The 25,204-nt window shown below is 56.9% G+C and overlaps 2 protein-coding genes across 2 annotated transcripts; both read right to left on the reverse strand.

Annotated features, from left to right (window-relative positions):
* Positions 1-1,083: 1,083 nt before the first annotated feature.
* On the reverse strand, positions 1,084-8,232 carry LOC119099369 (Bardet-Biedl syndrome 4 protein). Its single transcript, XM_037222505.1, has 9 exons — positions 8,195-8,232; positions 6,213-6,367; positions 5,102-5,244; positions 4,567-4,679; positions 3,561-3,658; positions 3,070-3,232; positions 2,325-2,478; positions 1,963-2,085; positions 1,084-1,215 (listed from the first exon to the last, which is right to left on the reverse strand). The coding sequence occupies exons 2-9, from the start codon at positions 6,325-6,327 to the stop codon at positions 1,084-1,086; spliced, it is 1,041 nt and encodes a 346-aa protein (XP_037078400.1). The 5' UTR covers positions 6,328-6,367; positions 8,195-8,232.
* Positions 8,233-11,501: 3,269 nt separating this feature from the next.
* LOC119098081 (RNA-binding motif, single-stranded-interacting protein 2-like) lies at positions 11,502-18,125 on the reverse strand. Its single transcript, XM_037221009.1, has 4 exons — positions 18,080-18,125; positions 15,327-15,576; positions 14,340-14,885; positions 11,502-13,231 (listed from the first exon to the last, which is right to left on the reverse strand). Exons 1-3 carry the CDS (start codon positions 18,123-18,125, stop codon positions 14,360-14,362), a joined length of 822 nt encoding a protein of 273 aa, XP_037076904.1. The 3' UTR covers positions 11,502-13,231; positions 14,340-14,359.
* Between the last annotated feature and the right edge of the window lie 7,079 nt (positions 18,126-25,204).

The raw sequence follows: 25,204 nt of genomic DNA on the forward strand, positions 1-25,204 counted from the left end.
CACTCCACGCGCTGCATCAAAACCAAGAAAAGGCTGGGCATCGCAGCTTCTAGAACGTCAAGCATATTTCTAAAGCTATCGCCTTCCAGTCGAGTCAAACGAGGTCGTCATATTTTTGTCGTATCTACGAAACATTTCATATGCCAGCGATGCACGGTTGGTGAGGTTAACCCTTCAGTTTCAGATGCCATTTAATATTTCAAAGGCGGGCCGCGCAGATCTTCCCCTCTAACGCTGGTATTGGCGCACGTGAAATGCCTGTCCAATAACTGTGGGTTATTTCGTACACTAGTCGTGAACTTTAATCTGGAAATGGCAGTGGACTTTTTGTCACCAGTGACCTACATCAACCATTTTGTTTCATTATGTGCCATCTCACGGGCAGTGTACTTCACTCCAAGACTTGACCTGAAGTGACCCTAAACCGTGATTAATTTTCTGGAAGCAAAAAGTACTAGTATACATCACCGAGCTTTCTACACCATAAAACGACCCGACGCACCCAGCGCCAAGAATACGACGCGGAGCGACGATCTTTCGCATTTCACCGAGCAGACATTTTCGAACGGGGTCCCCCACCCCGTGACCTCACACAACAGCTGTCCAGCTGGTCGGGTACGGGTCAGGTATAGGGTTTCCATCCGTCAGTCCCGAATGCGTCACCGCCCACCCAGCCGTTCAACCGATGCCCACCCGCGTACAATCAAAGAGGTTGACCGACCATCAGAGTGTCATGCATACATTATGCCTCGCCCACGCCCTGGTGGAGGCTGGTCGTTATAACAGTTTGCATTAAATTCCATTCCGTACGTTTCAAAAATGCCGATCTTTTCGGGACCACCTCATGGGTGTTAAGCAACTCTCCAAACATGTCAAACTAACGACTGGCGCAAAATCAGCATAAGTGAAGCCCAAATACCAAAGACCGAACAGACATTGGGTGATGTCGAAGTCAAGACAGTGGAAGCGGAGGACGGCATAGCACCGATCCAGAGCCCCTCGACCGCCGGGTAATGTCAGAGTCGGCCGCAGCGGGCCCTACCGGCCAGCAGCAGGTAGATCTGGCCCCGGTCCGGGCGCAGGTTAACGGCCCGCCGAGACGAAGTGGAAGGCCGAGGCGTACTGCTGCATGGTCAGGTGCACTAGGCCCAGGTTGTACAGGATCTTCCAGTCGAACGGCGACAGGTAGTTGGCCCGCTTCAGACAGCTGATCGCCTGGCGTGATACGGCGGGTTCGGCGTCAGAGTCTACTCACTGCTGGAGAGTGTGCCGCAGGCGATCAGATCGGAGAGAACACACTGTACACTACGCAGCATTGATCACTGTGCAACACTGTTCGCATGTGCATGACCGTTCGTTGCACAGCCTTGCAGCAAGTGAGCGCATTGCGGTGATTCCTCGACATTTGTATTTGTGGTCTTCGATTTCCGGACACCTATCGAAGTGTATTAGTGTGGCCGATTTTGATACTATTGCGCCGCCGACGAGGGTTTGATTTCGATAAAACTTGTGAAGTATTTCCCACAAATCATTTCCAATGTAGCAATGCAGCTTTTCAATGAAGCAAAAGCTCAAAAACGGGCAACAATCAAAGTGATCAATGGATCGTGCGGTCCATAACTTTGCGGGTCTGTATTTTAATATCAAATTCGGAATAAGGGTAGTAAAATTAAGGAAAATCGACCTTAGATCGAAACATTTCGAGCAGACATTTTAGTTCTGGCAAACGTGGAATTCCAAATGGTCGGCGGGGCTTCAAGTTTTCCTTCACTGGAACCACATTTGGCGCACACCTCGTCAGCAAACCCGTCCACATCGATCGATGTCCAGAAATTGATGATCGCAACTCCGGCGGCCACTTCGCAGGAGCCTGCGCGGCTGACCGCCACAGCCGCAGCCGCCAGCGCGCCGACCGGTCCGCCGCGCGGCGCGCGTCCGGCGCCCGCCGGCGGCACCTCTCACCGCCACGTATTTCTTCTTGCCGAAGAAGCACATGCCGATGTTGTTCCAGAGCGGCGGCGACTCGGGAGCGATCTGCGCCGCCACCCGGTACTTGCTCAGCGCCACGTCATACTCGCCATGACCCTGTGGCGAGCGAGACCGCCGGCGTCACCGTCAGCGGCGGCGGGCGCGTCACCGGCGGTGATCATCACCGGCCGGTCGGACGGCGGTGATCAGGTCATCAGTCAAGGGTACGCCATTCGCGCCGGCTGTGTGACGGGTGACGCCGCGTCGTCGTGTGGCTGCAGGGCAGGGGCCGGCCGGCAGGGCCGGCGGGGAGCCGCGCGAGCCGTGGAAGGGCGTCGGCGGCCGTCACCCGTCACCTGCATCATGCTGCCGGCGGCGAGGATGGCGCCAGTGTTGGTTTGCTGGTAGGCCAGCGCCGTGCCCAGCTGCTCGAACGCCTTCTGGTGCTGGCCGGCCTGCATGAAGAGCAGGCCCAGCGTGGTGAGCAGGTCCGGCGACTCTGGGAACTGCCTGTCGAGTGGATCCGGCGGTCAGCTGAGCCAGCCGGCCGGCCCCCCGACGGCCGCAGTCAGTCGGCCGAGACAGACGGCAGGCACGGCGGGCTCCGACCTGCCCTCCAAGGGCACCGGTCAGCATGAAGGGGTCAAAATGAACGCCACTGGACCCCCTCAGATCCCAAACTGCCCATCGGTTCGTTGGTGCGTGGCTCTGCCCTGTTGACGACCACAAGAGCACCTGCAGATAAAGAAAGGAAAGAGACGAGTGCGAGGAGCGACAGGGTGCCGACCTCGCATCTTCCTAGCACCAGTGAAAAAGGTTCCTGCCCTGCACGGCGTGATCTAAGCAACTCGTAGCCCATCTGCAGTTTACATCGGGTTGCAGTGCAATGATGGATGCGACCAAACACCGTGCAGCATGCACCATACGGCGTTGGGCCTAATTTAATCCTAGTACCACGGATCCAGTGACCACCAGAGGCAGCGACATTAATGAACAGTCTCTGCTCAGGCCTCAGTGACGTCTGCGTCGGGGTGCGTCGGGCCCGAGCCCGCGGCCGGCCTCGTCAGAGGGCACCGCGCGGGGAGAGCGGCGCCGGCTCACTCGATCGCCTGCTGGTAGGTGCTGATGGCCTCATGCACGTTCTCCTGCAGCAGCGCCACCTGGCCGAGTTGCTCGTAGGTGCGCTCGTGCTCGTGCAGCTGGAGTGAGCGCTGCAGCGCCTCGCGCGCTGGGCCGTACTTCTTTAGGTGCTTGTAACAGACGCCTGGCAAAGGCAGCTGCGGTCAGACGGGCGTCCGGCGGCGTCGGCGGCGAGGCCGGCGGGGGGGGGGGGGGGGGGCGCCACTGCCGCTCTCGCTACACCCGGCCCACACAGCTCGGGGCACTTCTCCAGAGCCGGGTGGACGGACGCGACAATGCGATGCTTCAACACGTCTGTGTTAACGCACACTGCTCCGCGGCCTGCCGGCACCGCTGACCAAGAACGTGACGCGCCCTAATGATGAGATCATGCTTTATTCTGCCGCCACCAGATGCCACGCAAACAGCCGCGGCAGACCCGAGCGGCTGAGAGCGTACGGATACAGGCGCACCTTTGTTGTAGAAGATCTCCCAGTCGGGCGTCTTGCTAGACTCCTTCTCCGCCTGGCTGTAGGCGGCCAGCGCCATGTCGAACTTGCCCAGGAGGAACCTGCCCACAGAGCCGCCCATGACTGCCGCTCTCTCCAGTGTCATCGCCCCTGATGCTGCTGATCGCAGCGAGACGATGTCAGCGACCTCGCCGGTCGCTTTTGTCGTCAGACGGCCGGATGGCGGCCCTCGACCCCTCCGACACAATGCTCCGGTCACGCACGCGCCGCCGCCGGCGGGCGCCATATGAGGTCGCCGACAGGAGAGCGTGCTGGGCCGAGGCAGGACGGCACACGACCCTCCGCTTATACCAGACGCTCGGTCAACAACAACGCTCGGTCAACTCGGCCAACACCGGTGACCCTCACGCAAAGCTAGTCAAATCACTTCCACCAGTCCACCAGTTGTGATTGACACAAAGGATCCTGTGTCCAGTGGATCCCCGTCTAGTCCAACACAACGCGATGCATGCAAATGCCGTACAATTCAAATAAAAAACAATTGCCGACGCGCACGTAAGTGAGCAATTGTAGAATATCTCGGCTTCGGCGTCACTCCCGGACGCCTCTTTGCTAGATGACACTCGCTATCCGCCGCTGGACAGAGCAGAGAGAGCTGTCATGCCTGTAGCGACCAGACTTAGCCACAGGACCACAGGACCGTTCCTGGCGTCAACCCGGGGCTTCGGGTGGGAAGTTTTTACCACGACAGGCAGACTGGTGCTTGCAGCACAGATAACGCAGCTATGATCAATTCTACGTTACCAGTTCAGGCTGCTGTCAAGGCACAAGCAAACGATCTTCGGCTGTCGCCGCATCAACAGGACGCTCTTCGCGACTGGATCCACACCTACATGCAGCATTTCCTTCGCAAAGCGCCCTTACCATTACGTACCAAACACGCTCACGGTCGTCTCCGGGACCACGAGGCCGCCGGCGTTCTGCCCAGCCCATCTGCCGGGGTACTCACAGGGAGCGCGCCATCTGGCGTAGGTTGTCCACATTCTGCGGGTTGAGCTCCCGACACTGCTGAAACATCTCGAACGACTGCTGGATCTTGCCCTCGGAGCGCAGGATCAGGCCCTGCGGCAGCCGGTGCCGACGGGTCACCCGGGGCGGACCGTGTCAGGCCGCGACCCCGGCCCGCCCCGACAGCGTCACGCCAGGTCAGTCCCATCGACCCCACGGACCGCAGCGCCACCTGCCAATCAAGCTATACCGCCGGCCAAATGACAGGCACGCAACGCTTAACATATGAAAGCAGCGCCTCCAGGAACAGCTGGCGTTTGGTGGCGCAGCACCAGTGCAGGGATGCGCTGAAGCAGCTCGCAATCATTCACTGAGAACAGCACCGATAGTGCTGCACAATACCCATGGTCCTCACCCATGGCAGCACGCAATCTTTCAGCGTCGCTACGTCTGACTTGACTTGACTGAAGCGGTGAGTTCGCCGCATCCTGCCCGGGTCCATGCGACGCCGACGGTCGGTCAGGCCGCCCTCTCACCTGCACATAGCTGGCGTACTCGCACATGTCGCCCGTCTCCTGCAGCTGCTCCTTGACGAGCGCGCGGCACGTGTCAAACTCCTTGCGCACGTAGTGGATGTGGATCATCCAGTTGCGACGCTCGACCAGGCTGAGCTCAGGCGCTGTTGGCCGGGCGAGGTTGGGTCAGGCCGGACACGGCTCGGGTCAGACCGGGTGAGGTCGGGTCAGGTCAGACACGGTTCGGGTCAGGTCGGAAGGGGCTCGAGTCAGGCCGGACACGGCTCGGGTCAGGCCGGACGAGACTCGGGTCAGGTGACCTGGCAGGTCGCCAGCAGCGACCTGACAGGTATGATTCAATTGCCACCAATCAGTAACGCCGAGCATCTAACATCGAAACACCGCAAGAGGCACTTCGCTTTAACACTTCTGCTCTCCCTCCTTGGGTTCGCCCTGGCTCACCAGGTCGTCTCTTTTTTTTACAGAGGCCGCGTTCAGAACACGTCACGCATTTGCAGGATCGCTGCAAATCCTCTGTGGAACGTTCGGAACCACCACCATTCAACAGAATCGACGAAAAGACCACTGTTCATAAACCAGTGTTGACTAATGTTAGTGTCACACTCCAAGGACGGAACGAACTGAGATCGATTGGGCAAACAATGTGGTTGTTTGAATCGCGTTGTTGACTGCCAACATTCCATACAATTTTCCTTCGGGCTCTGCAAACATTTATCCGCTTCGAGCGTGTGCTCAGATCCTCGCCGTGACTGGGCCGGCGTGGCCAACCGGATGCAAAAGCCCTCTTTGTCTGGTACGTCCGTGACGGCGGTGACAGCTGTCGGCACGGGGCGAACTCTGAGAGACGGCTGACGTTTTCAGCTCATCGCGGTGTTTGAAAATAACCGCGACACCCGAAGCTTCCGTGAGCTACAGCCGCTCGGCCATATACTGGCGGTTAGCCCCGTGCGCTTGAGCAACATATGGATGGGTCCAAACGGTGGTGGTGATACGTGCACACCTGAGCATTTAACGTGGATCGTGTGATGATGCATTTTGCGAGACGCAAGGTGTGTGATGTGCATGATACAGCAATGTGTGATACCGCACACGCGTTTGGACGCTGACACACCTTTCTGAGGACGTCCTTTTCCTAGGAGAGCAGACGATGGACTCTCTAGCAACCCAGAGTCTTCCATCTTCCCGTTGGTTGAAGAAACGCTCGGTTCAGATGGATACATCGACATTAGCACTTGAAGAGCGCAACGATGGCCGATAGACCGAGCACTGCAGGAGGGTGCCGTATGCATAAAAGCACCGGCAAAGTCGAAACACTTACATATTGCACATGGAAGCTTATGACGCGGCACAAGCCTCACAAAAAACAAAACTCCAGCACCCACTAAGGCTGGCGCCAATAGCTAATATTATTTTGGGCGAGCTAAAAATGTGGCATATACCATTAGCAAAAGCGTTGTGCAGTTACCCGGAAAACGATGCAATTGGTATAGAAGCAATTTTACGACACTAAAGTCTCGAGGCTCCGGTAGAAATATTCGAATATATTCGATTTTACTGAAGCCTTTTCGGATTTCGAACCTGAAACTTGCGAAATGCACACACAGTTAGCTTAGTACAGGAATTGGAATACGTCGATGAGTGGCAGCGATGTAGCTCAACCATTTCCACCTGTTGGAGGGGCCTATTCTAAAATACATACATCAGGTGATGGAAAGCAATTTTACGATAATAAATCAACGGATTAACTTAAGCTTCCGCTAACTAACTTCGCGAAGTAATCTGGTTAGCTCAATCTAAGTTCACCTTCTGTCAGCGGATTAACTTAACCGGAAGAAAAAAGTGGGCTAATTCCCCACATCTGACAGGTACATGCATCGTAGACTGGATCGTGGCGCAACAGATCAGTGAAAATATTACGAGCCAGTATGCTTTGAGTGATATCGTCTTCCCACCACATTCACACGATACATTGATAAGGCTTTGTTCACGCCTACGGGACATAACCAAAGCCAGTAACTTCTTATTTAGTCAATTCACGGCCAATGGAGACCGATTCCCGTAGCCGAGTTGGTAAAGCACCGAATAATCTGGCCGGTACGTGGCTGGGACGTAAATACCACTCCCAGACACCCGTTCGTGCCTTGTCCATTACGGTCATATGGCAACAAACCAAGAGTCAGGCCTAATGCTAGCCGTGCTGGCATTATACTGCAAGATGAAGCCCTCCCGCCAAATATGTCCATTGTACGTGCTGAGCTCAACGTTAATCACGAAAATCATCTGCAGTGCAATTTTCAATCGAACACAAAATCATGAACGTCTTTACATCCTGGTATTCTTATTCTGTCAATATCAAATGGTATATGCGAATCTAGCTCACTGAGACATGTCAAATTATCTCTGGTAGATGTGGGGGCGCCCATATATTATGTTATGCATGGGAGGGGTGAGGACCTGGAAGTCTCGACGGAGCGTAACAGAAGCGAAAAAGGGAGAGGGGTGGGGAGCTTGACTTATGCGCATGTAAGGCTGCAAACTACGCTAAGGTCTTTTTCAATGCATTAGAGCCTTTAAGCCAGATGCTGTCGGTTTCCCCTCATAACAAGCAACACGCCGGCCTTTCTTTTGTAACTCTAGCTCAAAATTGGTTGCAATGGACGTTAACTCCCAGGGACATTATATTTAGCATAGCGTAATGAGGGGGGGGGGGGGGGGGGTTGCGCGTTCGCCCAGCGTACCCAGTACGTAATCAGTAAAGTTGGTTGGGGCTGTGGGAGTGAAGGGGTCGCCATAATGACCAAAAATGAGAAACACAATGCATCTATTTTGATAATGTCGCACATGTGTCTTACTTAATGTATCTGCTATCGAGGCAGGCAATCAAAATTCCGAGGAGAAGAGTGAAAAAGGTGAGAACATAGGCCTTAGGGAACAATGAGCCCAGCTCACATTTGCCCACCTATGATTGCCAAGGCCACGGATGCGGCCGGGAAAGCAGGAATAAAACTTTTGAAATCATAACATGCATCGCAACAAATCAACACCCCATTTTCATACGCGTCCGACCACCATTACCGCCCCGGCACCCCATACCTGAAACAGCGACGCTAACACGCCTAAGCAGAAAGCACAACTGGAATGCTTTGATAAAGCACCAATCAATAACGAATTATCATGGCGATATACAGGTTCATACACATTTAGATCATGATGTTTAAGCCAAAACAGTCCAGTATAATGAGTTTTTAGTTGTAAAAAATTATAAATTATCTGACGATATTGATTAAATTGGTCTGCTATAGTTGGCAGATACCGTTCGACGTGTAGTTTTTGGGGAATCTGTGCTGTCATCAGCATGCTAAATGCAGCCATATGTAACTCCGAAAGGTATATGGTTGGTTGCCTGGTTGGTTTCCTTTCTCCATGTGGTCGAGCTTTCGAAACATTTATCCCATAGACATGCAAGAATAATTTCATATTCACTTAATTATATCTTTACTTCCATAATGTGATCATAAGCGAGCTAAATAACAGCTGTGTTGCTGTACACCATGTAAAAGGTGAGAAGGAATTCTCTGAAAAGTAATAAAAATATACAACCTACAAGTGGTTCGTGGCGCAATAGATACACTGGCCGCCTTGCACCGGTTCGGCATCTATGTTGTGTGTTATATCAGAGGTTCCTTTTACGGGTGCTCTGCGTGAGGATTTGTGAGCCGTTGAACGACGCCTCCCATTTGTCCCATGGCCCTGAAGTGACCATGACTGACTAAAGAGATCCTATTCCAAATAACGAGATAGCCAGTTATATTATATTGGGTGTCATGGTGCAGCGGTGGCCACTTTTGGGGATTGAGTAATGTGTGGTGGTGCTGTGTGCCATAAACAAGACATGTTATAAAAACTGGAGCTCTTCTCAAGCATGGTATATAACTGCAATAAGCTGTCATTTTATGGACTTTAATGCACATGACATTCAGTCATAATGCTCACACCTTTAAGCATGCTCAATCAGCTGTTTGTTGTAGGTAGATAAGGCTCCTGCTTACATATAATTACTTACCACAGGAGACTTAAAATGAGGTGTTGTGGTAGGCATTGTATTGGCATGTATGACATGCATATACATTTTTAATGAACTGCAAAGCATTGCTTGTCATTTCTGGAAGGTACCTATGTAACACTTCAAAGGACAATGTTTCTTACTTTGTGGTTGTAACAAACATCTTGCTATATTGTGGACCTCTCAACCTGATAAATTACCCTACAATAAGTTTTTCACCTCCTTCCTATATTGTTGGGCCAGACAACTTATCTTTTAACAAGTTTGTTGCTTCCATGGTCCAGGGGAAAGATGCTGGACTTGTAATCCAGTGGCACTGCATATGAGTCCCAGAGTACTTGCATTGTATAACCCCACTGAAATAGAAAGGTCAGCTTGCAACCGGCCAATGCCTAGGCTGGGGCTGGCAGCAGTGTTGCAGCATTGCACAGCATGTAAATCGGGTACACCCTCAAGCCATTACATTCCTGTCTGGTGAAAGGTTGTAGGCAAAGTTATCTGTTGAACTGGACATAACTTGGGTGGTGGGTTCATGATACTCACAAGCTGCTTAGCAGGTACTATGAAGCCAAAGTCACCCATGCAAACCATTTGGAACAAATTCATGGAAAGTTTCTTAACTTTTTATCTAAATAAGCTCTTTCCTGATGAATTCTTGAGATGTCACACCCACGTTCACAGAGGCACTTGCAGCCTCGCACCAATCTCACCCAACACTTACTGGTACTATTTTCAAGCATTTTCGGGTGATTGTGAATGCTCATTATCATTAATGAATCATTCAGAGTGTGCATTCATTGAATCATCAGAGTGTGCACGAATCATTCAGAGTGGAGTGGTATTTACGTCCCAGCCACGTACCGGCCAGATTATTCGGTGCTTTACCAACTCGGCTACGGGAATCGGTCTCCATTGGCCGTGAATTGACTAAATTGACACAGTGCCTTACAGCATTTGTAATGTGATGCTGGGTTTTATCAGCATATTTGTATGGACATATGTCTTATACATTAAGATCTAGAAAGCTGTGTCATACATGAATAGCTGTTCAATGCAGTTCATGCACATGACATTCTGCACTATCAATACAGTTTGCATCAGTAAAAATTGTCATGCTTGTTGTTAACAGAACAGATTCCTGGACACACCTCATAGGTTTGTTTTAGTATATGGAGTTACTATTTTAGTGGTTTGTGTTCACTTCATTGTTTATTTCAGTTGTACACTGGTACCACAGCTATGGACATCCTGAGATCATGAGATCATTTATTATCAGTGATGGGCCTCTCCCCCAATGTGATGCTCCTGGCTGGGTGTTTTAAAGGATTGTTCTTGACCATTTTTGCACCATGTTTGCAGCTTATTTATATGAGCAACCGTTGCATTTTTAGTCAAACGTGGTTAATGCTGAGAAATATGTGTAGTATGACATTCATAATGTTTGGATGGCCCCTATTTACTTGCGAAGGGAATGCAAGGGATCAGGCCGCGTATGATAGATATCCATGTTTCATTGAGCCTTATTGTTCAGGTGGCATTTATTTCAAGCAACATTTATAACCCCTTGTGAGACAACATTAAACAAGCAAAGAGGTGGTATCAGCAAATGAGTACCAATATGTGGGCCCTTCTGGGGAAATATGCTGATTTGTAGGCTCATTATCTGGTGACACTATTTGTATTTTACTGTGATTCCTTTGGTTTTTTTCTATTGAATATTGATGCTTGTACCTATCCATTAAGCAGTGCACACATCATGTAATTTCAGTGGGTATTCATTCACTGATCAGTCTTCATGACATGTTCATATTTTGCTAACACCAGGTTTTTTGTGCTGGAAACGGCCAGCACCTCAGCGCTTCACTGGCCAGCGCCTCAGCGCCTCACATTCGCCAATGCTAATCCTGGCGTCGGGTGCTCTGGTCCATTGCAGGTCAGGAGCAGAGCGCGAGCCGGGCTGATCCTGGCGTCGGGCGCTCTGGTCCGTTGTGTGTAGGTCAGGTGCAGAGCGCGAGCCGGGCTGATGCTTCACTTGGCGCAGACAGCGGAGCATTACGAAGGACCCGGGTCCAATTTATCAATGCTGTGTGCTAAACCATAGCTCGTGCGGGTTTTCGCACGGGCTGGTCTCAAGCTAATGCCGCAGCGTCCATTTATGTATATTGAGGCCTGTGCAAGTCGTGATTATCAGAAAAATAATTGTGTACATCACACGTCAACAGGCGTTGGCTCGCCATATTTAAGTTCTTAGTTCCGTATGCGTTATGTATATTGATGAGGATGCTCATCTCAGCTGTGCAACCTCTACCTCTTACCCAGTGACATGCAAACAGCGGATGTCCTTTTCGTCCTTTTGTATTGTCCAACCGCGGCCTGCCATGCCATCCGCGGTACTCAGCCCCAGAGGCGCGCCGTTGGCGCTCTCTCGCTCCAGACGCACCCGAAGAGGCGCGCCGTTGGCGCTCTCTCGCTCCAGACGCACCCGAAGCGGGCCTGCGACGTCGCCCGGCGTGGGGACCAGAGTCGCCAAGGTCCCCTGACACGGCGACCAGAGAAGCCCACTTCACCGACCGCGGCGACCATAGTCGCCCATGTCCCGGACGCGGCGACCAGAGTAGCCAGGCCACCTAACACGGCGACCATAGTAGCCAAGATCCCCGAACGCGGCGACCACAGAGCAGTTCAGGTCACCAGCCGGCCTGGCCTGCGACGTCCGCGGCCACGAGTGGGTTCGTGATTCAGACGATAGGTGTCGCCAGAAGCGCGTCGCCAGCGCGCCCGCGGCGCAGACGGCGATATGTACAATACACTAGTGGCCAGGCAGGCAGCCTCGCACTACCACAACACATATGTACAAAAATAGCGTCTGCTGTGTGAGAGGTCCAGAGTCGGGAGGGGGCCCGCGCCGGGGGAGCCGGCGCAGCAGATGCAGACTATCTGGTAGCGGCGCCACCGCTTGTCCTGTCCATTCGAACGCGTCCGGGATGAGCGCAGCGACAGGTCGAGGGACTATTGATGGGGTCATCCCTGCCGTTCACATTAGACTCTGTAACAATGCAACGTCTACCTATCATCTAGATATCATTTGGTCGTTTTCGTCCATGACTCGACGCTGGGAACAACCCTGTAAATGGTGTGGAGTTCGATCACAGGCGATTTTTCTAGGTTTCATTGGGTTCGCAAGACGCCGAGCAAGTAAACTAAGGGCGCCTGTGTAGTGGAGCACGTGCAGCACCGCCCCGCGTTGGCGTGCCGAGATGCGCAGTGCACTGGATGGTCCCGGCAGGCAAATACGCTGCTCCACAACCCAGCCAATATCACACGCCCGCGAAATCAGGCGCCCGAGAACGATCGTATTAAAATGCATCCGAATGCCAACGGGAACTATCAGAAGAGGCAAGGCACCACGTGACAGATACACCCTTAATCAAGGCCTGGAATGCTGAAGATGTTCACAAAGACATAGCATCTCAACTCCCTCGTCCCTGTCGCACAGTACACAGAATGGAAGGAAACTGTCCGCAAACAAACCCCCCAGCTTGGCGTATAGGCAACTGAATTAAATAGAAGGCCGTTGTGAAAACGTCACAGAGCACGACAAACACCAGCGTCGGTTGACTGAAGATGGAATGTGAGGTCCTTGACATCGGCGTCCTGATGGCCCGGCGGCCACTGCAGTCCGTCGAAGAATGAGCAGCGGGCAGAAGCTCCGAGAAGAACAACACGGTCGGCAACAGGGACGCGGCATCACCGCCCCGCCGTCCACAGTTCTCCCGCGCGACGGCAGATGGCAGGTGGGATGAGCGGCGGCCTCAACCGGGCCGCTCGCGGCCATCAGTCTCCGCGCCTCTGGTCCAACACGCAACACCCCCGAGCGTGGCGGGCCGGGCGCTCGCCCGCAGCGACATGCATTCCTGAGCGGAGTTTAGTCCGCGCCGAGCGCCGGTGGCGCTGACCGCGGCCGGCGGTCGAACCTGTGCCGCCGACTCCGCGTCCAGGGAGCGCCGTAAGCTCGCTGCCGCCGGCGCGGCGCCGCCCACCGCTATGTACAGTCGCTCCACATTGGTCTGGAACAGACGCGCAAGGTCACCATCGATCCCGTGTGCGGCGCGCCCTGCTCTCATGCCAGCCGGCGTCACGTCATGTGCGTTATCAGAGTCCTGACCTCCGGTGCTGGTGCCCTAGGCCACTCACACCTGGGTATGAGGCAGGCCTACGTTTTACTCTCCACCAGCACAGGTAACGAAAGATTGTAGGGCATCTAGTGCATGCCTGCATGGAGCGCACGGTGCCCACCATGTGCCAGCTCACCTGGCCCTCTGTGTGACAGCTCACCTAGCCCTACGTGTAACGGCTCACCTAGCCCTCCGTGTGACAGCCCACCCAGCGTGTCGTGTGACAGCTCACCCAGCCAGCCGTGTGACAGACCAACCAACCCTCCGTGTGACAGCTCACCCAGCGTGTCGTGTGACAGCTCACCTAGCCCTCCGTGTGACAGCCCAACCAGCGTGTCGTGTGACAGCTCACCCAGCCAGCCGTGTGACAGACCAACCAACCCTCCGTGTGACAGCTCACCCAGCGTGTCGTGTGACAGCTCACCTAGCCCTCCGTGTGACAGCTCACCCAGCCCTCCGTGTGACAGCCCAACCAGCCCTTCCCGTAACAGCTCTCCCAGCCCTCCGTGTGACAGCTCACCTAGCCCTCCGTGTGACAGACCAACCAACCCTCCGTGTGACAGCTCACCCAGCGTGTCGTGTGACAGCTCACCTAGCCCTCCGTGTGACAGCCCAACCAGCGTGTCGTGTGACAGCTCACCCAGCCAGCCGTGTGACAGACCAACCAACCCTCCGTGTGGACAGCTCACCCAGCGTGTCGTGTGACAGCTCACCTAGCCCTCCGTGTGACAGCTCACCCAGCCCTCCGTTTGACAGCCCAACCAGCCCTTCCCGTAACAGCTCTCCCAGCCCTCCGTGTGACAGCTCACCCAGCCCTCCGTGTGACAGCTCACCCAGCCCTCCGTGTGACAGCTCACTCAGCCCGTCCGTGTGACAGCTCACCCAGCCCTCCGTGTGACAGCTCACCCATGCCGTCGTGTGACAGCTCACCTAGCCCTTCGTGTGACAGCCCACCCAGCCCTCCGTGACAGCTCACCCAGCCCGTCGTGTGACGGCTCACCTAACCCGGCGCACGGCCGCTCAGTCGTCAGCACCGCCGGCGTCGGCGCCGACCGGGGCGCCGTGCATCAGGTGGTGCTGGTAGAAGGGCGCCATGCCGCTGAGGGCATGGTACGCGGCCGCCGGGTAGGCCGGCTGGTACTGCGGCGGCGCGCCATACGGGGCGCCGCCGCCGCCGCCGCCGGACGTCGGCGCACCGCTCAGCTGCAGCTGCTGCATGCCCTGCAGCAGGCTGTAGGTCTCGAGGTCCAGCTGCGGCGGCAGCGGCGCGCCGTACAGCAGCGGCGGCTGCGGCCAGGCCGGCGCGGACAGGTAGGGCAGCGGCACCGGGTAACGGGCGGGCAGGCCAGCCAGCGCGCCGGCCGTCTCGTAGCCCGGCAGCCGCGGCGCCGCCTCCTGCTGCCGCCAGCGCGCCTCCTGGCCCTTTTGCTGCTGACGCTTCTTGTTGCCGTCGGCGAACTTGACGGCCAGCTTGGCGCTGTGGCTCTCCAGCGTGTGGCCGTTCAGCGTCTTGATTATCTTCTGGCAGGTCTCTGGCATGTCCATCCTGGCGGTGGAAGGGCGGTTGGCCAACCTGCCGCTAGCGCCGCGCGGCGGCGGGGCTTCGTGGCGCGGAACGGTCGCCGCCACTCGGGCGGGAGCGCAGCACAACACCGTCTCTGCCTCGCCAGAGCCGGATACGCTCAGAGAGCGGCGGAGCGGCGTTGACTATCGCTGACCTTAGCTCGGCTCACCCCTGTTTTCTGCTTTTTATTTGACCGGATGAAACCGTTGCGGCTGGCGCTCCTCGGACAATGGCGTGGCGAGCCCGACCGATCCTTCCCCCCCCCCCTGACCTGGCAAATATAACGCCACAGCCCCGCTGACCGCTGACCCAGCAGTCAGCAGGAACCCGTGATGATGTCACTGCCTTGGCACAGACCACGGATCTAGAGGCCCATCCCACCCCCTCCGCTCCTGGTCAGGCAAAGCCGGCCCCGCTACTGACCTGGCGAACCCGACGCCGCGGCTGGTGCCTCGGTCGTCGCGCAGGATGCGAGTGGAGATGACGGTGCCGTGCCGCTGCAGCAGCGCCTCCAGCTCGCGCTCCGTGTATGTCAGCGGCAGGTTGGTGATGTATAGGTTGGTCGGATCCTGCTCCTGCTGGCGCGCCATCTGCGCCTGGATGTTCTTCGCCACCAGCTGCTTCACCGCCTTCTGCGCCGCGTCCGCCGTGTCGAAGTCCACGAAGCCGTAGCCTGCGGGCGAAAGAGACGTCAAATGTGGCCGGTCGAAGGCGGGGGAAGCGGTTTCAAATGTGACCGGGCGAAGGCGGGGGAAGCGGCTTCAAATGTGACCGGGCGAAGGCGGGGGAAGCGGTTCCAAATGTGACCGGGCGAAGGCGGGGGAAGCGCCTTCAAATGTGACCGGATGAAGGCTGGTTCAAACATGTCCAGGCGAAGGCGAGGGAGACGGGTCAAATGTGACCAGGTGAAGGCGAGGGAGACGGGTCAAATGTGACCGGGTGAAGGCGAGGGAGACGGGTCAAATGTGACCGGGTGAAAGCGAGGGAGACGGGTCAAATGTGACCGGGTGAAGGCGAGGGAGACGGGTCAAATGTGACCGGGTGAAGGCGAGGGAGACGGGTCAAATGTGACCGGGTGAAGGCGAGGGAGACGGGTCAAATGTGACCGGGTGAAGGCGAGGGAGGCGGGTCGAATGTGACCGGGTGAAGGCGAGGGAGACGGGTCAAATGTGACCGGCGAAGGCGAGAGAGACGGGTCAAATGTGACCGGGTGGAGGCGAGGGAGACGGGTCAAATGTGACCGGGGTGAAGGCGAGGGAGACGGGTCAAATGTGACCGGGTGAAGGCGAGGGAGACGGGTCAAATGTGACCAGGTGAAGGCGAGGGAGACGGGTCAATGTGACCGGGTGGAGGGCGAGGGAGACGGGTCAAATGTGACCGGGTGGAGGCAAGGAAGACGGGTCAAATGTGACCGGGTGGAGGCGAGGGAGACGGGTCAAATGTGATCGGGTGAAGGCGAGGGAGACGGGTCAGATGTGACCAGGTGAAGGCGAGGGAGACGGGTCAAATGTGACCAGGTGAAGGCGAGGGGACGGGTCAAATGTGACCGGGTGAAGGCGAGGGAGACGGGTCAATGTGACCAGGTGAAGGCGAGGGAGACGGGTCAAATGTGACCAGGTGAAGGCGAGGGAGACGGGTCAAATGTGACCAGGTGGAAGGCGAGTGAGACGGGTCAAATGTGACCAGGTGAAGGCGAGGGAGACGGGTCAAATGTGGCCGGGTGAAGGCAAGGGGTCAGGTTGATGGCTATTGTTGGAATGTCAACAGTGCGAAAACGGAATGAAGAGCAGTGCCATATCACTAACGAAGGGCATCGCTTCACATCGTCTGCATTTCCGGAAGGGACCCTCGCATCGGAGTGGAGGAAGGCTGGCAAATACCACCGTGACAAAACGACAGCAATGCGTGCTGAAACTTCTCGGTAAGAGCGAGGTCCGTAGCACTTGTACATGTCCCACTTGCCGGGCCTTTCAGTTAAAATCCAAGTGGAACAGCATAACAAACAAAACTAGGAGGACCCGACCACGATCGCTCGGCTTGACTATCGCCGCACTCATTGGTCGCAGTGCCCTGTCGCCTCCAGCTCATGTAAAAACGGAAATGACTGCATTGCTGCGCACTCCTATAGCGTAGTAGGTACTGTGATGCCTAAGACATTTACATTTCGATGTGACAAGATAACACGCTGGTAACAAGGCAGTGCTCGCAGTTTCTGATTCGACTTGGTCAAATATAATAATACACAAAGCATACAAGATCGACGAGGGTTATTGTCCATCACCAAATAGCTAAGAGGTACCGATAGAGCAGACAGCAGAGTTGTGCAGCTTCCTGAGCATAACGTGAATTCAGCGGTCGGCGCATCCGCTAGCCCGAATTAATGGATGCAGCCTCCCGTGGATCCCATGATAACATATTCTCCTTGACAACTGTCGCTACAGGTCCGATCGTATCGGCATAAGCTTGCGTACACCAAATGCACAACATGCCACGGGTGTAATCTCCTAGTCAGTTGGGAGAGAATGAGACTCCAGCTCCCAAAACCGGGTAGTGACCAGTTTGTTGCCGTACTGTGGGGGCAGGCTACCTCGTTTTTCACTTTTTCACAGCTCAGACCCTCTCCCCACTCAACTCGTTTGGAACTTACGCCCCTGCCACACACACGCGCTAAACGGCGCTATCCCTGAGTGACAATGAGTCGTCATCCCTACGCCACTGCTTTAAATCGGCACTAGGTTGCCAAGATGCTTGAGTTACGGATGATCAGTACTTGAGCACGGTCCCGCAGTCCATACAGGCACTGGGAGAACCCTGGCCCCGGTGGCCGGTCGTCGTCCGCTCCGCCACAGCTGCCAGCTGGCCGGTCGTCGTCCGCCCCGCCGCAGCTGCCAGCCCGGTGGCCGGTCGTCGCCCGCTCCGCCGCGGCTGCCAGCCCGGTGGCCGGTCGTCGTCCGCTCCGCCGCAGCTGCCAGCCCGGTGACCGGTCGTCGCCTGCTCCGCCGCGGCTGCCAGCCCGGTGGCCGGTCGTCGTCCGCTCCGCCGCAGCTGCCAGCCCGGTGGCCGGTCGTCGTCCGCTCCGCCGCAGCTGCCAGCTGGCCGGTCGTCGTCCGCTCCGCCGCAGCTGCCAGCCCGGTGCCGGTCGTCGTCCGCTCCGCCGCAGCTGCCAGCCCGGTGACCGGATCTGATCTGTATCCGGCCGCTGAGCCAGCGGTAGTTGACCATCGCTTTGGCCAGCAGTTCCGGGGACATCCGAACGTCGGCTCAGGCGTCCGCGCCAGGCTTGGCGTGGGCCGGAACGGCCTGCGTGGGCGTCTGAGCCTAACCGCCGGTGCGCTTCGCACTGGTATCCCGCCAGGCGTTTGCTATGCATTATGGCCCCCCGGCTTTCAGTGCGGCGTGATCCAGTAATGTGGCAGAGGAATCGACGTCTCGGCGAAGATTTGTGGTGGCCGATATTGAGGTGGTCCCTTGACGTGTGTGGGTGGCCCGCAAGCCGACAAAGGTCAGGGAGCGGTGCCACGTCACGACACCGGTCATGACCTGCCGTACGTCACACCACAGCGGCAGCAGCAACGACCATATGTTACCGAAAAGCGGCCGAGTGAAGTGGCCCACTCGTCATGGATCATCGGCGGACGGTCGTGTGTCCATCAGTGCGGACTGGCGGCGGACAGGTGTGCGCCCACTCGTCAGGGATCATCAGCGCACGGTCGTATGTCCACCCATATTGGCTGGCGGCGGACAGGTGCACGCCCGCTCGTCAGGGATCATCAGCGCACGGTCGTATGTCCACCCATATTGGCTGGCGGCGGACAGGCACACGCCCGCTCGCCAGGGATCATCAGCGCACGGTCGTATGTCCACCCATATTGGCTGGCGGCGGACTGGTGCACGCCCACTCGTCAGAGATCATCAGCGCACGGTCGTATGTCCACCCATATAGGCTGGCGGCGGACTGGTGCACGCCCACTCGTCAGGGATCATCAGCGGACAGTCGTGTGCCAGGTCCGGACGAATTGTCACCTGACGATCGTGTAACCAATCCTGACGGACGAACAACCCACAGTTGTATGTCTACTCGGAACGACATGAATTAATGAGTCTTCCAAAGAGATTGCATCTATCACCACGGTTTTCCAGGGGATGGGCCTGCGTGCCTTCCGTGACCGCCGCCACTGAGTTTGCAGGAAGAAACCATCAGGACCGACGGCATGCGGTCCGCGGAGCTTCAGCGGAAATGTCGTCCTGGCCAGACAAGCCATCGAAAAGCGTGGCTGCACTGTCGAACTGCAGCGGCACGGGACGGTATTCCATTTTACACTTCAGCACCTCCGCGGTGTTCAGCTTGAGAGCGGCACCAACGCCCAGCTGGCCCGGCAGTGGTTCGCGGAGGAATCCGCAAGCTTGCGGATACGCTGCCTGGTGGATAGGTCGCGAAACTGACAGAACACTGGCACAAATTACCGGAGTTAAGTATCAGATCCGTGTAATCGCATCCGCTACAACAGCGAGCCGGTCCCTAATGCTTGTTCGCCGGGGATACCACGCTCATAAAACTTCAGGCATCGTATCGCATCGGTCCGCCTTGATTTGATTGCAGTCACGTACAACGGGTCGAGATTATGCCGAGCCCACGTCTGCCGCAGCGGCCGCTGGCGGCCGACTCCAAGCCCGGCTGCGGCGGTGACCAGAGCCTACCATCCAGTGTCACTGACCGACGGGCAACCCGTTGCATGACCAGAAACTCAACCTGCAGCCTATAATGCTAGCGTGCAGCGCATCTGACCGCGACCTGAGCGCCACCTGGCGGCGAAAACGAAACGCAGCGCGGCTGGCATCAGCGGGGGCCCCGTCTGGAAGTCCCTCGTCGTCGCTCAAATGCTGGCGATTCGCATCGACGCGCCGCCGGATAAACAAACAGACCATGGGGCGAGGGTGGTGCGGCGGCGCACTCCAAAGGGCGCCCAAGCCACGCTATACGCAAGCAGCGATCATGCAGCGCGTCGGAAGGGCGGGCGCGTGACGCCGGCCTCCGCTGCGTTCAAGGGAGGCCGGGGACGAACAGGCCGGTCACTAAAGCCGCCGGAGCAGCAGCCACAGAGCCGGAGCAGCAAGCACAGGACCGGAACAACAGCCACATAGAACCGGATCAACAACCACAGCGCCGGGGCGGCAACCAAAGCATCGAGACTCGAAACAGTCAGCGTGACTGCCACGCGGCTCGGATCTGCTGGACGATGCGGATGAGATCTCATCGGCAGGCCGCGGCGGGTCTTTTGTGCCTCCTCCTCCCCGCCGTAAATCGCGGCGCTCGGAGTAACGACGTTTACAGAACCGCCAGGATTCAGAGGCACGCGATGGTAACCCTTGGTGAAGGCAACAATCCCATCCAAACCGAACAGACGTGCGGTGTGTTCCGGCACTAGTGCCTATCCAACAACTACCAACACGCTGAGCCGCCCTAATAAAAAAATGTCATGTGTCGCTCGGTCGAAGCGGTTCGTTTCTTCGGGATTGTGGGATATATATATATATATATATATATATATATATATATATATATATATATGCATATGTATATATTATAAACGGTGTACATTCTTGTACAAGGCCTAACAACGGTGGATCAGTCTAATCTATAAGCCTCCGCCTGATACAAGCGGTCTGTGAAACCGTAGATACACTCAGCGGAGCTTGCAGGCGGCTCGAGTCCATTGCCATGGTAACGGATTGTAATATTGAGTCCCCAGTCGCGGCCGGAATGAAATCACGCAGGCTGCTGCGCACCACCGAGTGGTGCCGGTCAAGGCATCGACTCGCCGGCCGCTGAGAGAAGTGTCGCCTCGTTCGAGGGTGCGCTGACTGACGCAACAGGAGTTGAGTTAGCTCCACCTTGGGCCCGGATGGAAACGAGCCGCCTTCCGGCAGCGACAGATGTCCCCATAGCTCCGGCGATCCTCAATAAGTCTGAGTCTCTGTCGGCCCTCTCCCACGACATCGCGCGACTCGGCCCAGCCGGAAGTATAAGCGAGGTCGAGGACGCAGACGCGCCGCAGGTGTCCGCGCCTCCCTCTGTGTGCTGAGCGGTCGGTCGTCTGCGCCTCGCTCTGTGTGCTGGGCGGTCGGTTGTCACCGCCTCGCTCTGTGTGCTGAGCGGGTCGGTTGTCACCTCCTCGCTCTGTGTGCTGAGCGGTCGGTCGTCCGTGCCTCGCTACACCACTTATCAGAGACTGAGTTGGGTCGACAGGCGGGGGACGGCACGCCTCCCGTGACCTATCACCGACACCTCGGCCGTGGTACGACAGGTGGCCGGACACGCGCCGACGACCGTGCAAAGCACTGAGACACCGGGATCGGCCAACAGAGCACACGCCGGACACCAGAACATACACCGGACACCAGACCACACACCGGACACCAGACCACACATCGGACACCAGAACATACACCGGACACCAGACCACACACCCGGACATCAGACAACACATCGGACACCAGACAACACACTGGACAGCAGACCACACACTTGACACCAGACTACACACCGGAAGAAGTAAATCGGCTGGAACATTCAACGACGCCTAAACATGCATCATAGATGCATGTGGCGATCAATTGGCTGGAACATTCAACGGCGCCAACTACTTGCATCATAAATGCATGTGGCGATCGATAAATCTATCATTTGGCCGATACGAACCCGCAGGTGTGCATGCATACACAGAAGAGCACTTTGTTGAATGTATCTGGCACTGGTTCGTTTGGCCGCGGGCGCCTTGCGTTTGTTAAAATGCTGCGCATCAAAGACGTACAAAAAAATGGTTCCTGCCTCTCTTGGACAAAAGCTGCCGAGAGATCATCTTCAAAAGGTACAGCAATACGGCACAGCAAAGACAATCATGAGCAGAAGGTTGGGCGTAACTGATTGTAGCAAGGCCAGCAGTGGAGACGAGCAGGGACCTGAGACGGTGGCGCAACATTAGCAGGGACTGAGACGATGGCGCAACATTGCAGGACTGAGACGGTGGCGCAACATTAGCAGGGACTGAGACGATGGCGCAACATCAGTGCACGTCGCGACCTCAGAGCATCGCGATCGCATGCGTGAGGACGGAGGCGGTTAAGCAGCGCCTTCTGCACAGTGTCGTGCAACTTCACAAGGCTTTATCTCCGGACTCCATACTTTGTCGCTCGCGTGAACTGTGCAATCATTTAGCTGGAACTTGATGAATGTGCGTGTACGTGCGTGCATGCGTGTGTGCGTGCGTGCGTGCGTTCGCGCGTGCATGCATGTGTCTTTGATGCATTCCCGTGTCTTTGTTTTCTACAAGAGCCCGCTTTGTTCCTCATGTTTCATCACCCTTACCCGTGCTGACTCGACCTTAGAATATCCATTTGGTGTAGAGTTGTTGTAAATGCCGATGCATGCATGCATACATGCTACAAGCTCAGGCGCACGGGCACCGACTTCCGACGCGGCTCTTCTGCGCACATGGCGTGGAAGTGGGCGGCCAACCTCTAGCGTTGCCCCCAGCACGACGCGAGGGCCGACAAACCCTGAACAACTCCCGGCTGCGAGCAAACACCGCCCGCCCGAAAACCTCTCGCCTTCGCCGGGCCAGATGGACGTTAGCGCATGAGCACAAGCGCGCAGAACAAATACGGCCCGGCGGCGACAAAGCGCGCCGCCGCCTGACTCGGCCGCCGGCAGGCCGCGCGTCGCCAACCCGCCGCCGGGGCCTCTTCGGGCCTCTTCGGCCGACGTCGAGGACAGCCCGGCCGCCAATTAGATTTGCTGCCGGGATGACTGGTGGACCGCCCTCACTCTCCCACGACTCCGCGCGCCGCCCTGGCGCCAGCCACTGCGCAAAAACCGCCGGCAAGAATCGATCGGCGCCACCGTGTTGTTCGAGCCGGGCGGGCACGTCCGTGTCGCCTGTCAGCGTTTTATTACGCTTCGCAGCACGCAAACATCGTTATGTCGAGTGAAATCGGCCTATCGGCTCCAATATCAAGGCTTCACTCGATATCTTCCCACGTATTTGACAACGGGACGTGATTGTCCCCATTTGCCGTGCCACAAGAACAGCGTCCAAATAGCATGTGTGGAAGTGAGTGCGTGAGTGCGTGTGTGCGTGCGCGCATGCGTGCGTGAGTGCGTACGTGCGTGCGTGCGTGTGTGCGTGCGTGCGGGTGTTGTATGCATGCATGCAGTCTGGCCATCGAGTAAGGTGAAGAAATGGGAGGGCGGAATGCACGTCCGAGGTCAGTATAATTGACATGAGGGTCTTGTGCTTAACGGGCCCGGGTGGAAGTTATTACCAATACTCAACCATCACGAGGGGTCAACACAAACCGCAGACGCATCGCCCCTCCGCGGCCAATAGTGCAGGGTGACAGGAGCACGGCCTGTGACACGCACCTCCTGAGAGGCCCGGCGGACACCGAGGAGACGGCCCTGATCATGCAGCGGACCGCTCAGCGTACTTACACCCTCAAGTAGCGAGCCCCAGCGAATGGAGGACACGCTGAGCAGCGTCGGCGTTGCATATACGCAGCGAGGTGAAGCCTTGATATAATGCGCTGTGTTTCAATCAGCAACCATACGGTTGTAACTGCTGTAAGCCTCGGAGCCATCGATGAAACGGTTTCCGGTCACGCTGGCCTTCCGCATGCAGCAATCCGTCGTTTCGAACCACGTTCGAAACGCAAAAACATTTTGTAATTGACGTGCAAATTCGTTGAATGCGGCTATCCATAAGCGGCCGAATGATTCTGCGCAGCGCACAAAGTCAATCCGCTGCAGCAACGTCTCGCATTACATGACGGGCAGCATGAGCCTGGGCGAGTTTGGGACCGGACGCCACTCTTTCAGTCGCCGTCCCAGCCGACCGCTGTCAGCCGGATGGGGGGGGGGGGGGCATCGGGGCCGGGTGGAGTGTCTGGCCCCGATTATGAGGTCGCTGACCAGTGTCCAGACGTCCGTCTGTGCCTGCCGCCGGCACGGTGCCGTGCACTGGGAATGGGCGGGCCGTTGCGCCAGCCCGTGGGGCGGGCTCCGACACGGACCATAGACGGACACCGGACCGCGAAGACGCCGCCCCCAAAACCCCTCCCTCACGTGCTCTGGCGCAGCCAGTCGCGTCGAAGTGCGGTCACAGACCGAGGGCACCGGCGTGTGGAAAGCACAGGCACCCAGCAGCGCTCTACTGCTCCGAATTCGGGTCCGGGTCCGGGTCCGAGTCCAGGTCCGAGTCCTGGTCCGAGTCCGGGTCCGAGTCCTGGTGCTGGTCTGGGTCTGGGTCCGGGTCTGGGTCCGGGTCCCATGACCATGGCCGGTTTTCGTCCTCCGTGCAGCCGCGAGGACACCCAACAGCCCAGCCTGTCGGGTGGGCCGCGTCCCTCTTCCGACCGGGGTGGTCGACTCCGCGTCTCGGCTCGGATAGCCGCACCGCTGACTCTGGCAGCGCGGACAGGCGCGCAGCGCTCAGCGCCACCGGCTCAGCGACCGCTAGCAACACAAGCGGCACGAGCGGGCCGGGCGCCCTCGCCCAATTCAAGCGCGGGACACGGACATCCGCCGATGATGCGATCGGCCGGTGCCCCGGATCGGACCTGCATCGCGAGGGGAGATCCCAGGCGCAGTGGGATCGGATCGCAGATCAGACCCACCGCGCCTCCAGCCCGCACGCTGAGCTGACCCACCCTCGGGGGGGGGGGGGAACAGGTGCCGGTGGCGGTGTAGAGTCTGTGTTATGTGGTGAGTCTCACATCCAAGTCACTTAGCTGGCAACACCGAGCTGCATCACCGAAATGCTCTCCTCGACCCGCCCCTGTACAATCCCAATTACGAACCAGCTTCCTGATGCCGCGTTACTGCTGGGGGGCGGGTCGCCGACTCGCCCCATCCCCTCCTCGCCCCCTCCGGCGCGGCGGCGCAGTGCCAGTTGAGTCAATCAGATGTAATTCAATCACCGTCCCGTCGTCGGATATAGTTGGTCCGGCGAGCGCAGCACAAAAACACAGCCTGCTGGCGGCGGCCGCTCTGCGTCAGCCCTCAGGCTCCATTCTGAGCTCCTGCCCGAGACCCTAAGGATGGCTTTGATTGACATAATTTCGGACAGCCATCAAAGTAAGCATTGCTAGGCAGCGAGTGCGTAGTTATAAACTCACGAAGGTTGCTTAGTGCGCAGCAGGGTCTGTCGGAACGCAGCGGTCTTATCGTTCTGTGTGATAGGACTTCCCTTCATGACCTCCAGAGAAAGGCGGTGCTCAGCATTTATGTTTATTTGATATAGCGC

Source organism: Pollicipes pollicipes, unplaced genomic scaffold (assembly GCF_011947565.3).
Source record: "Pollicipes pollicipes isolate AB1234 unplaced genomic scaffold, Ppol_2.1 Scaffold_4740;HRSCAF=5597_pilon_pilon_pilon, whole genome shotgun sequence".
In the NCBI taxonomy this organism is placed as follows: Eukaryota; Metazoa; Arthropoda; class Thecostraca; order Pollicipedomorpha; family Pollicipedidae; genus Pollicipes; species Pollicipes pollicipes.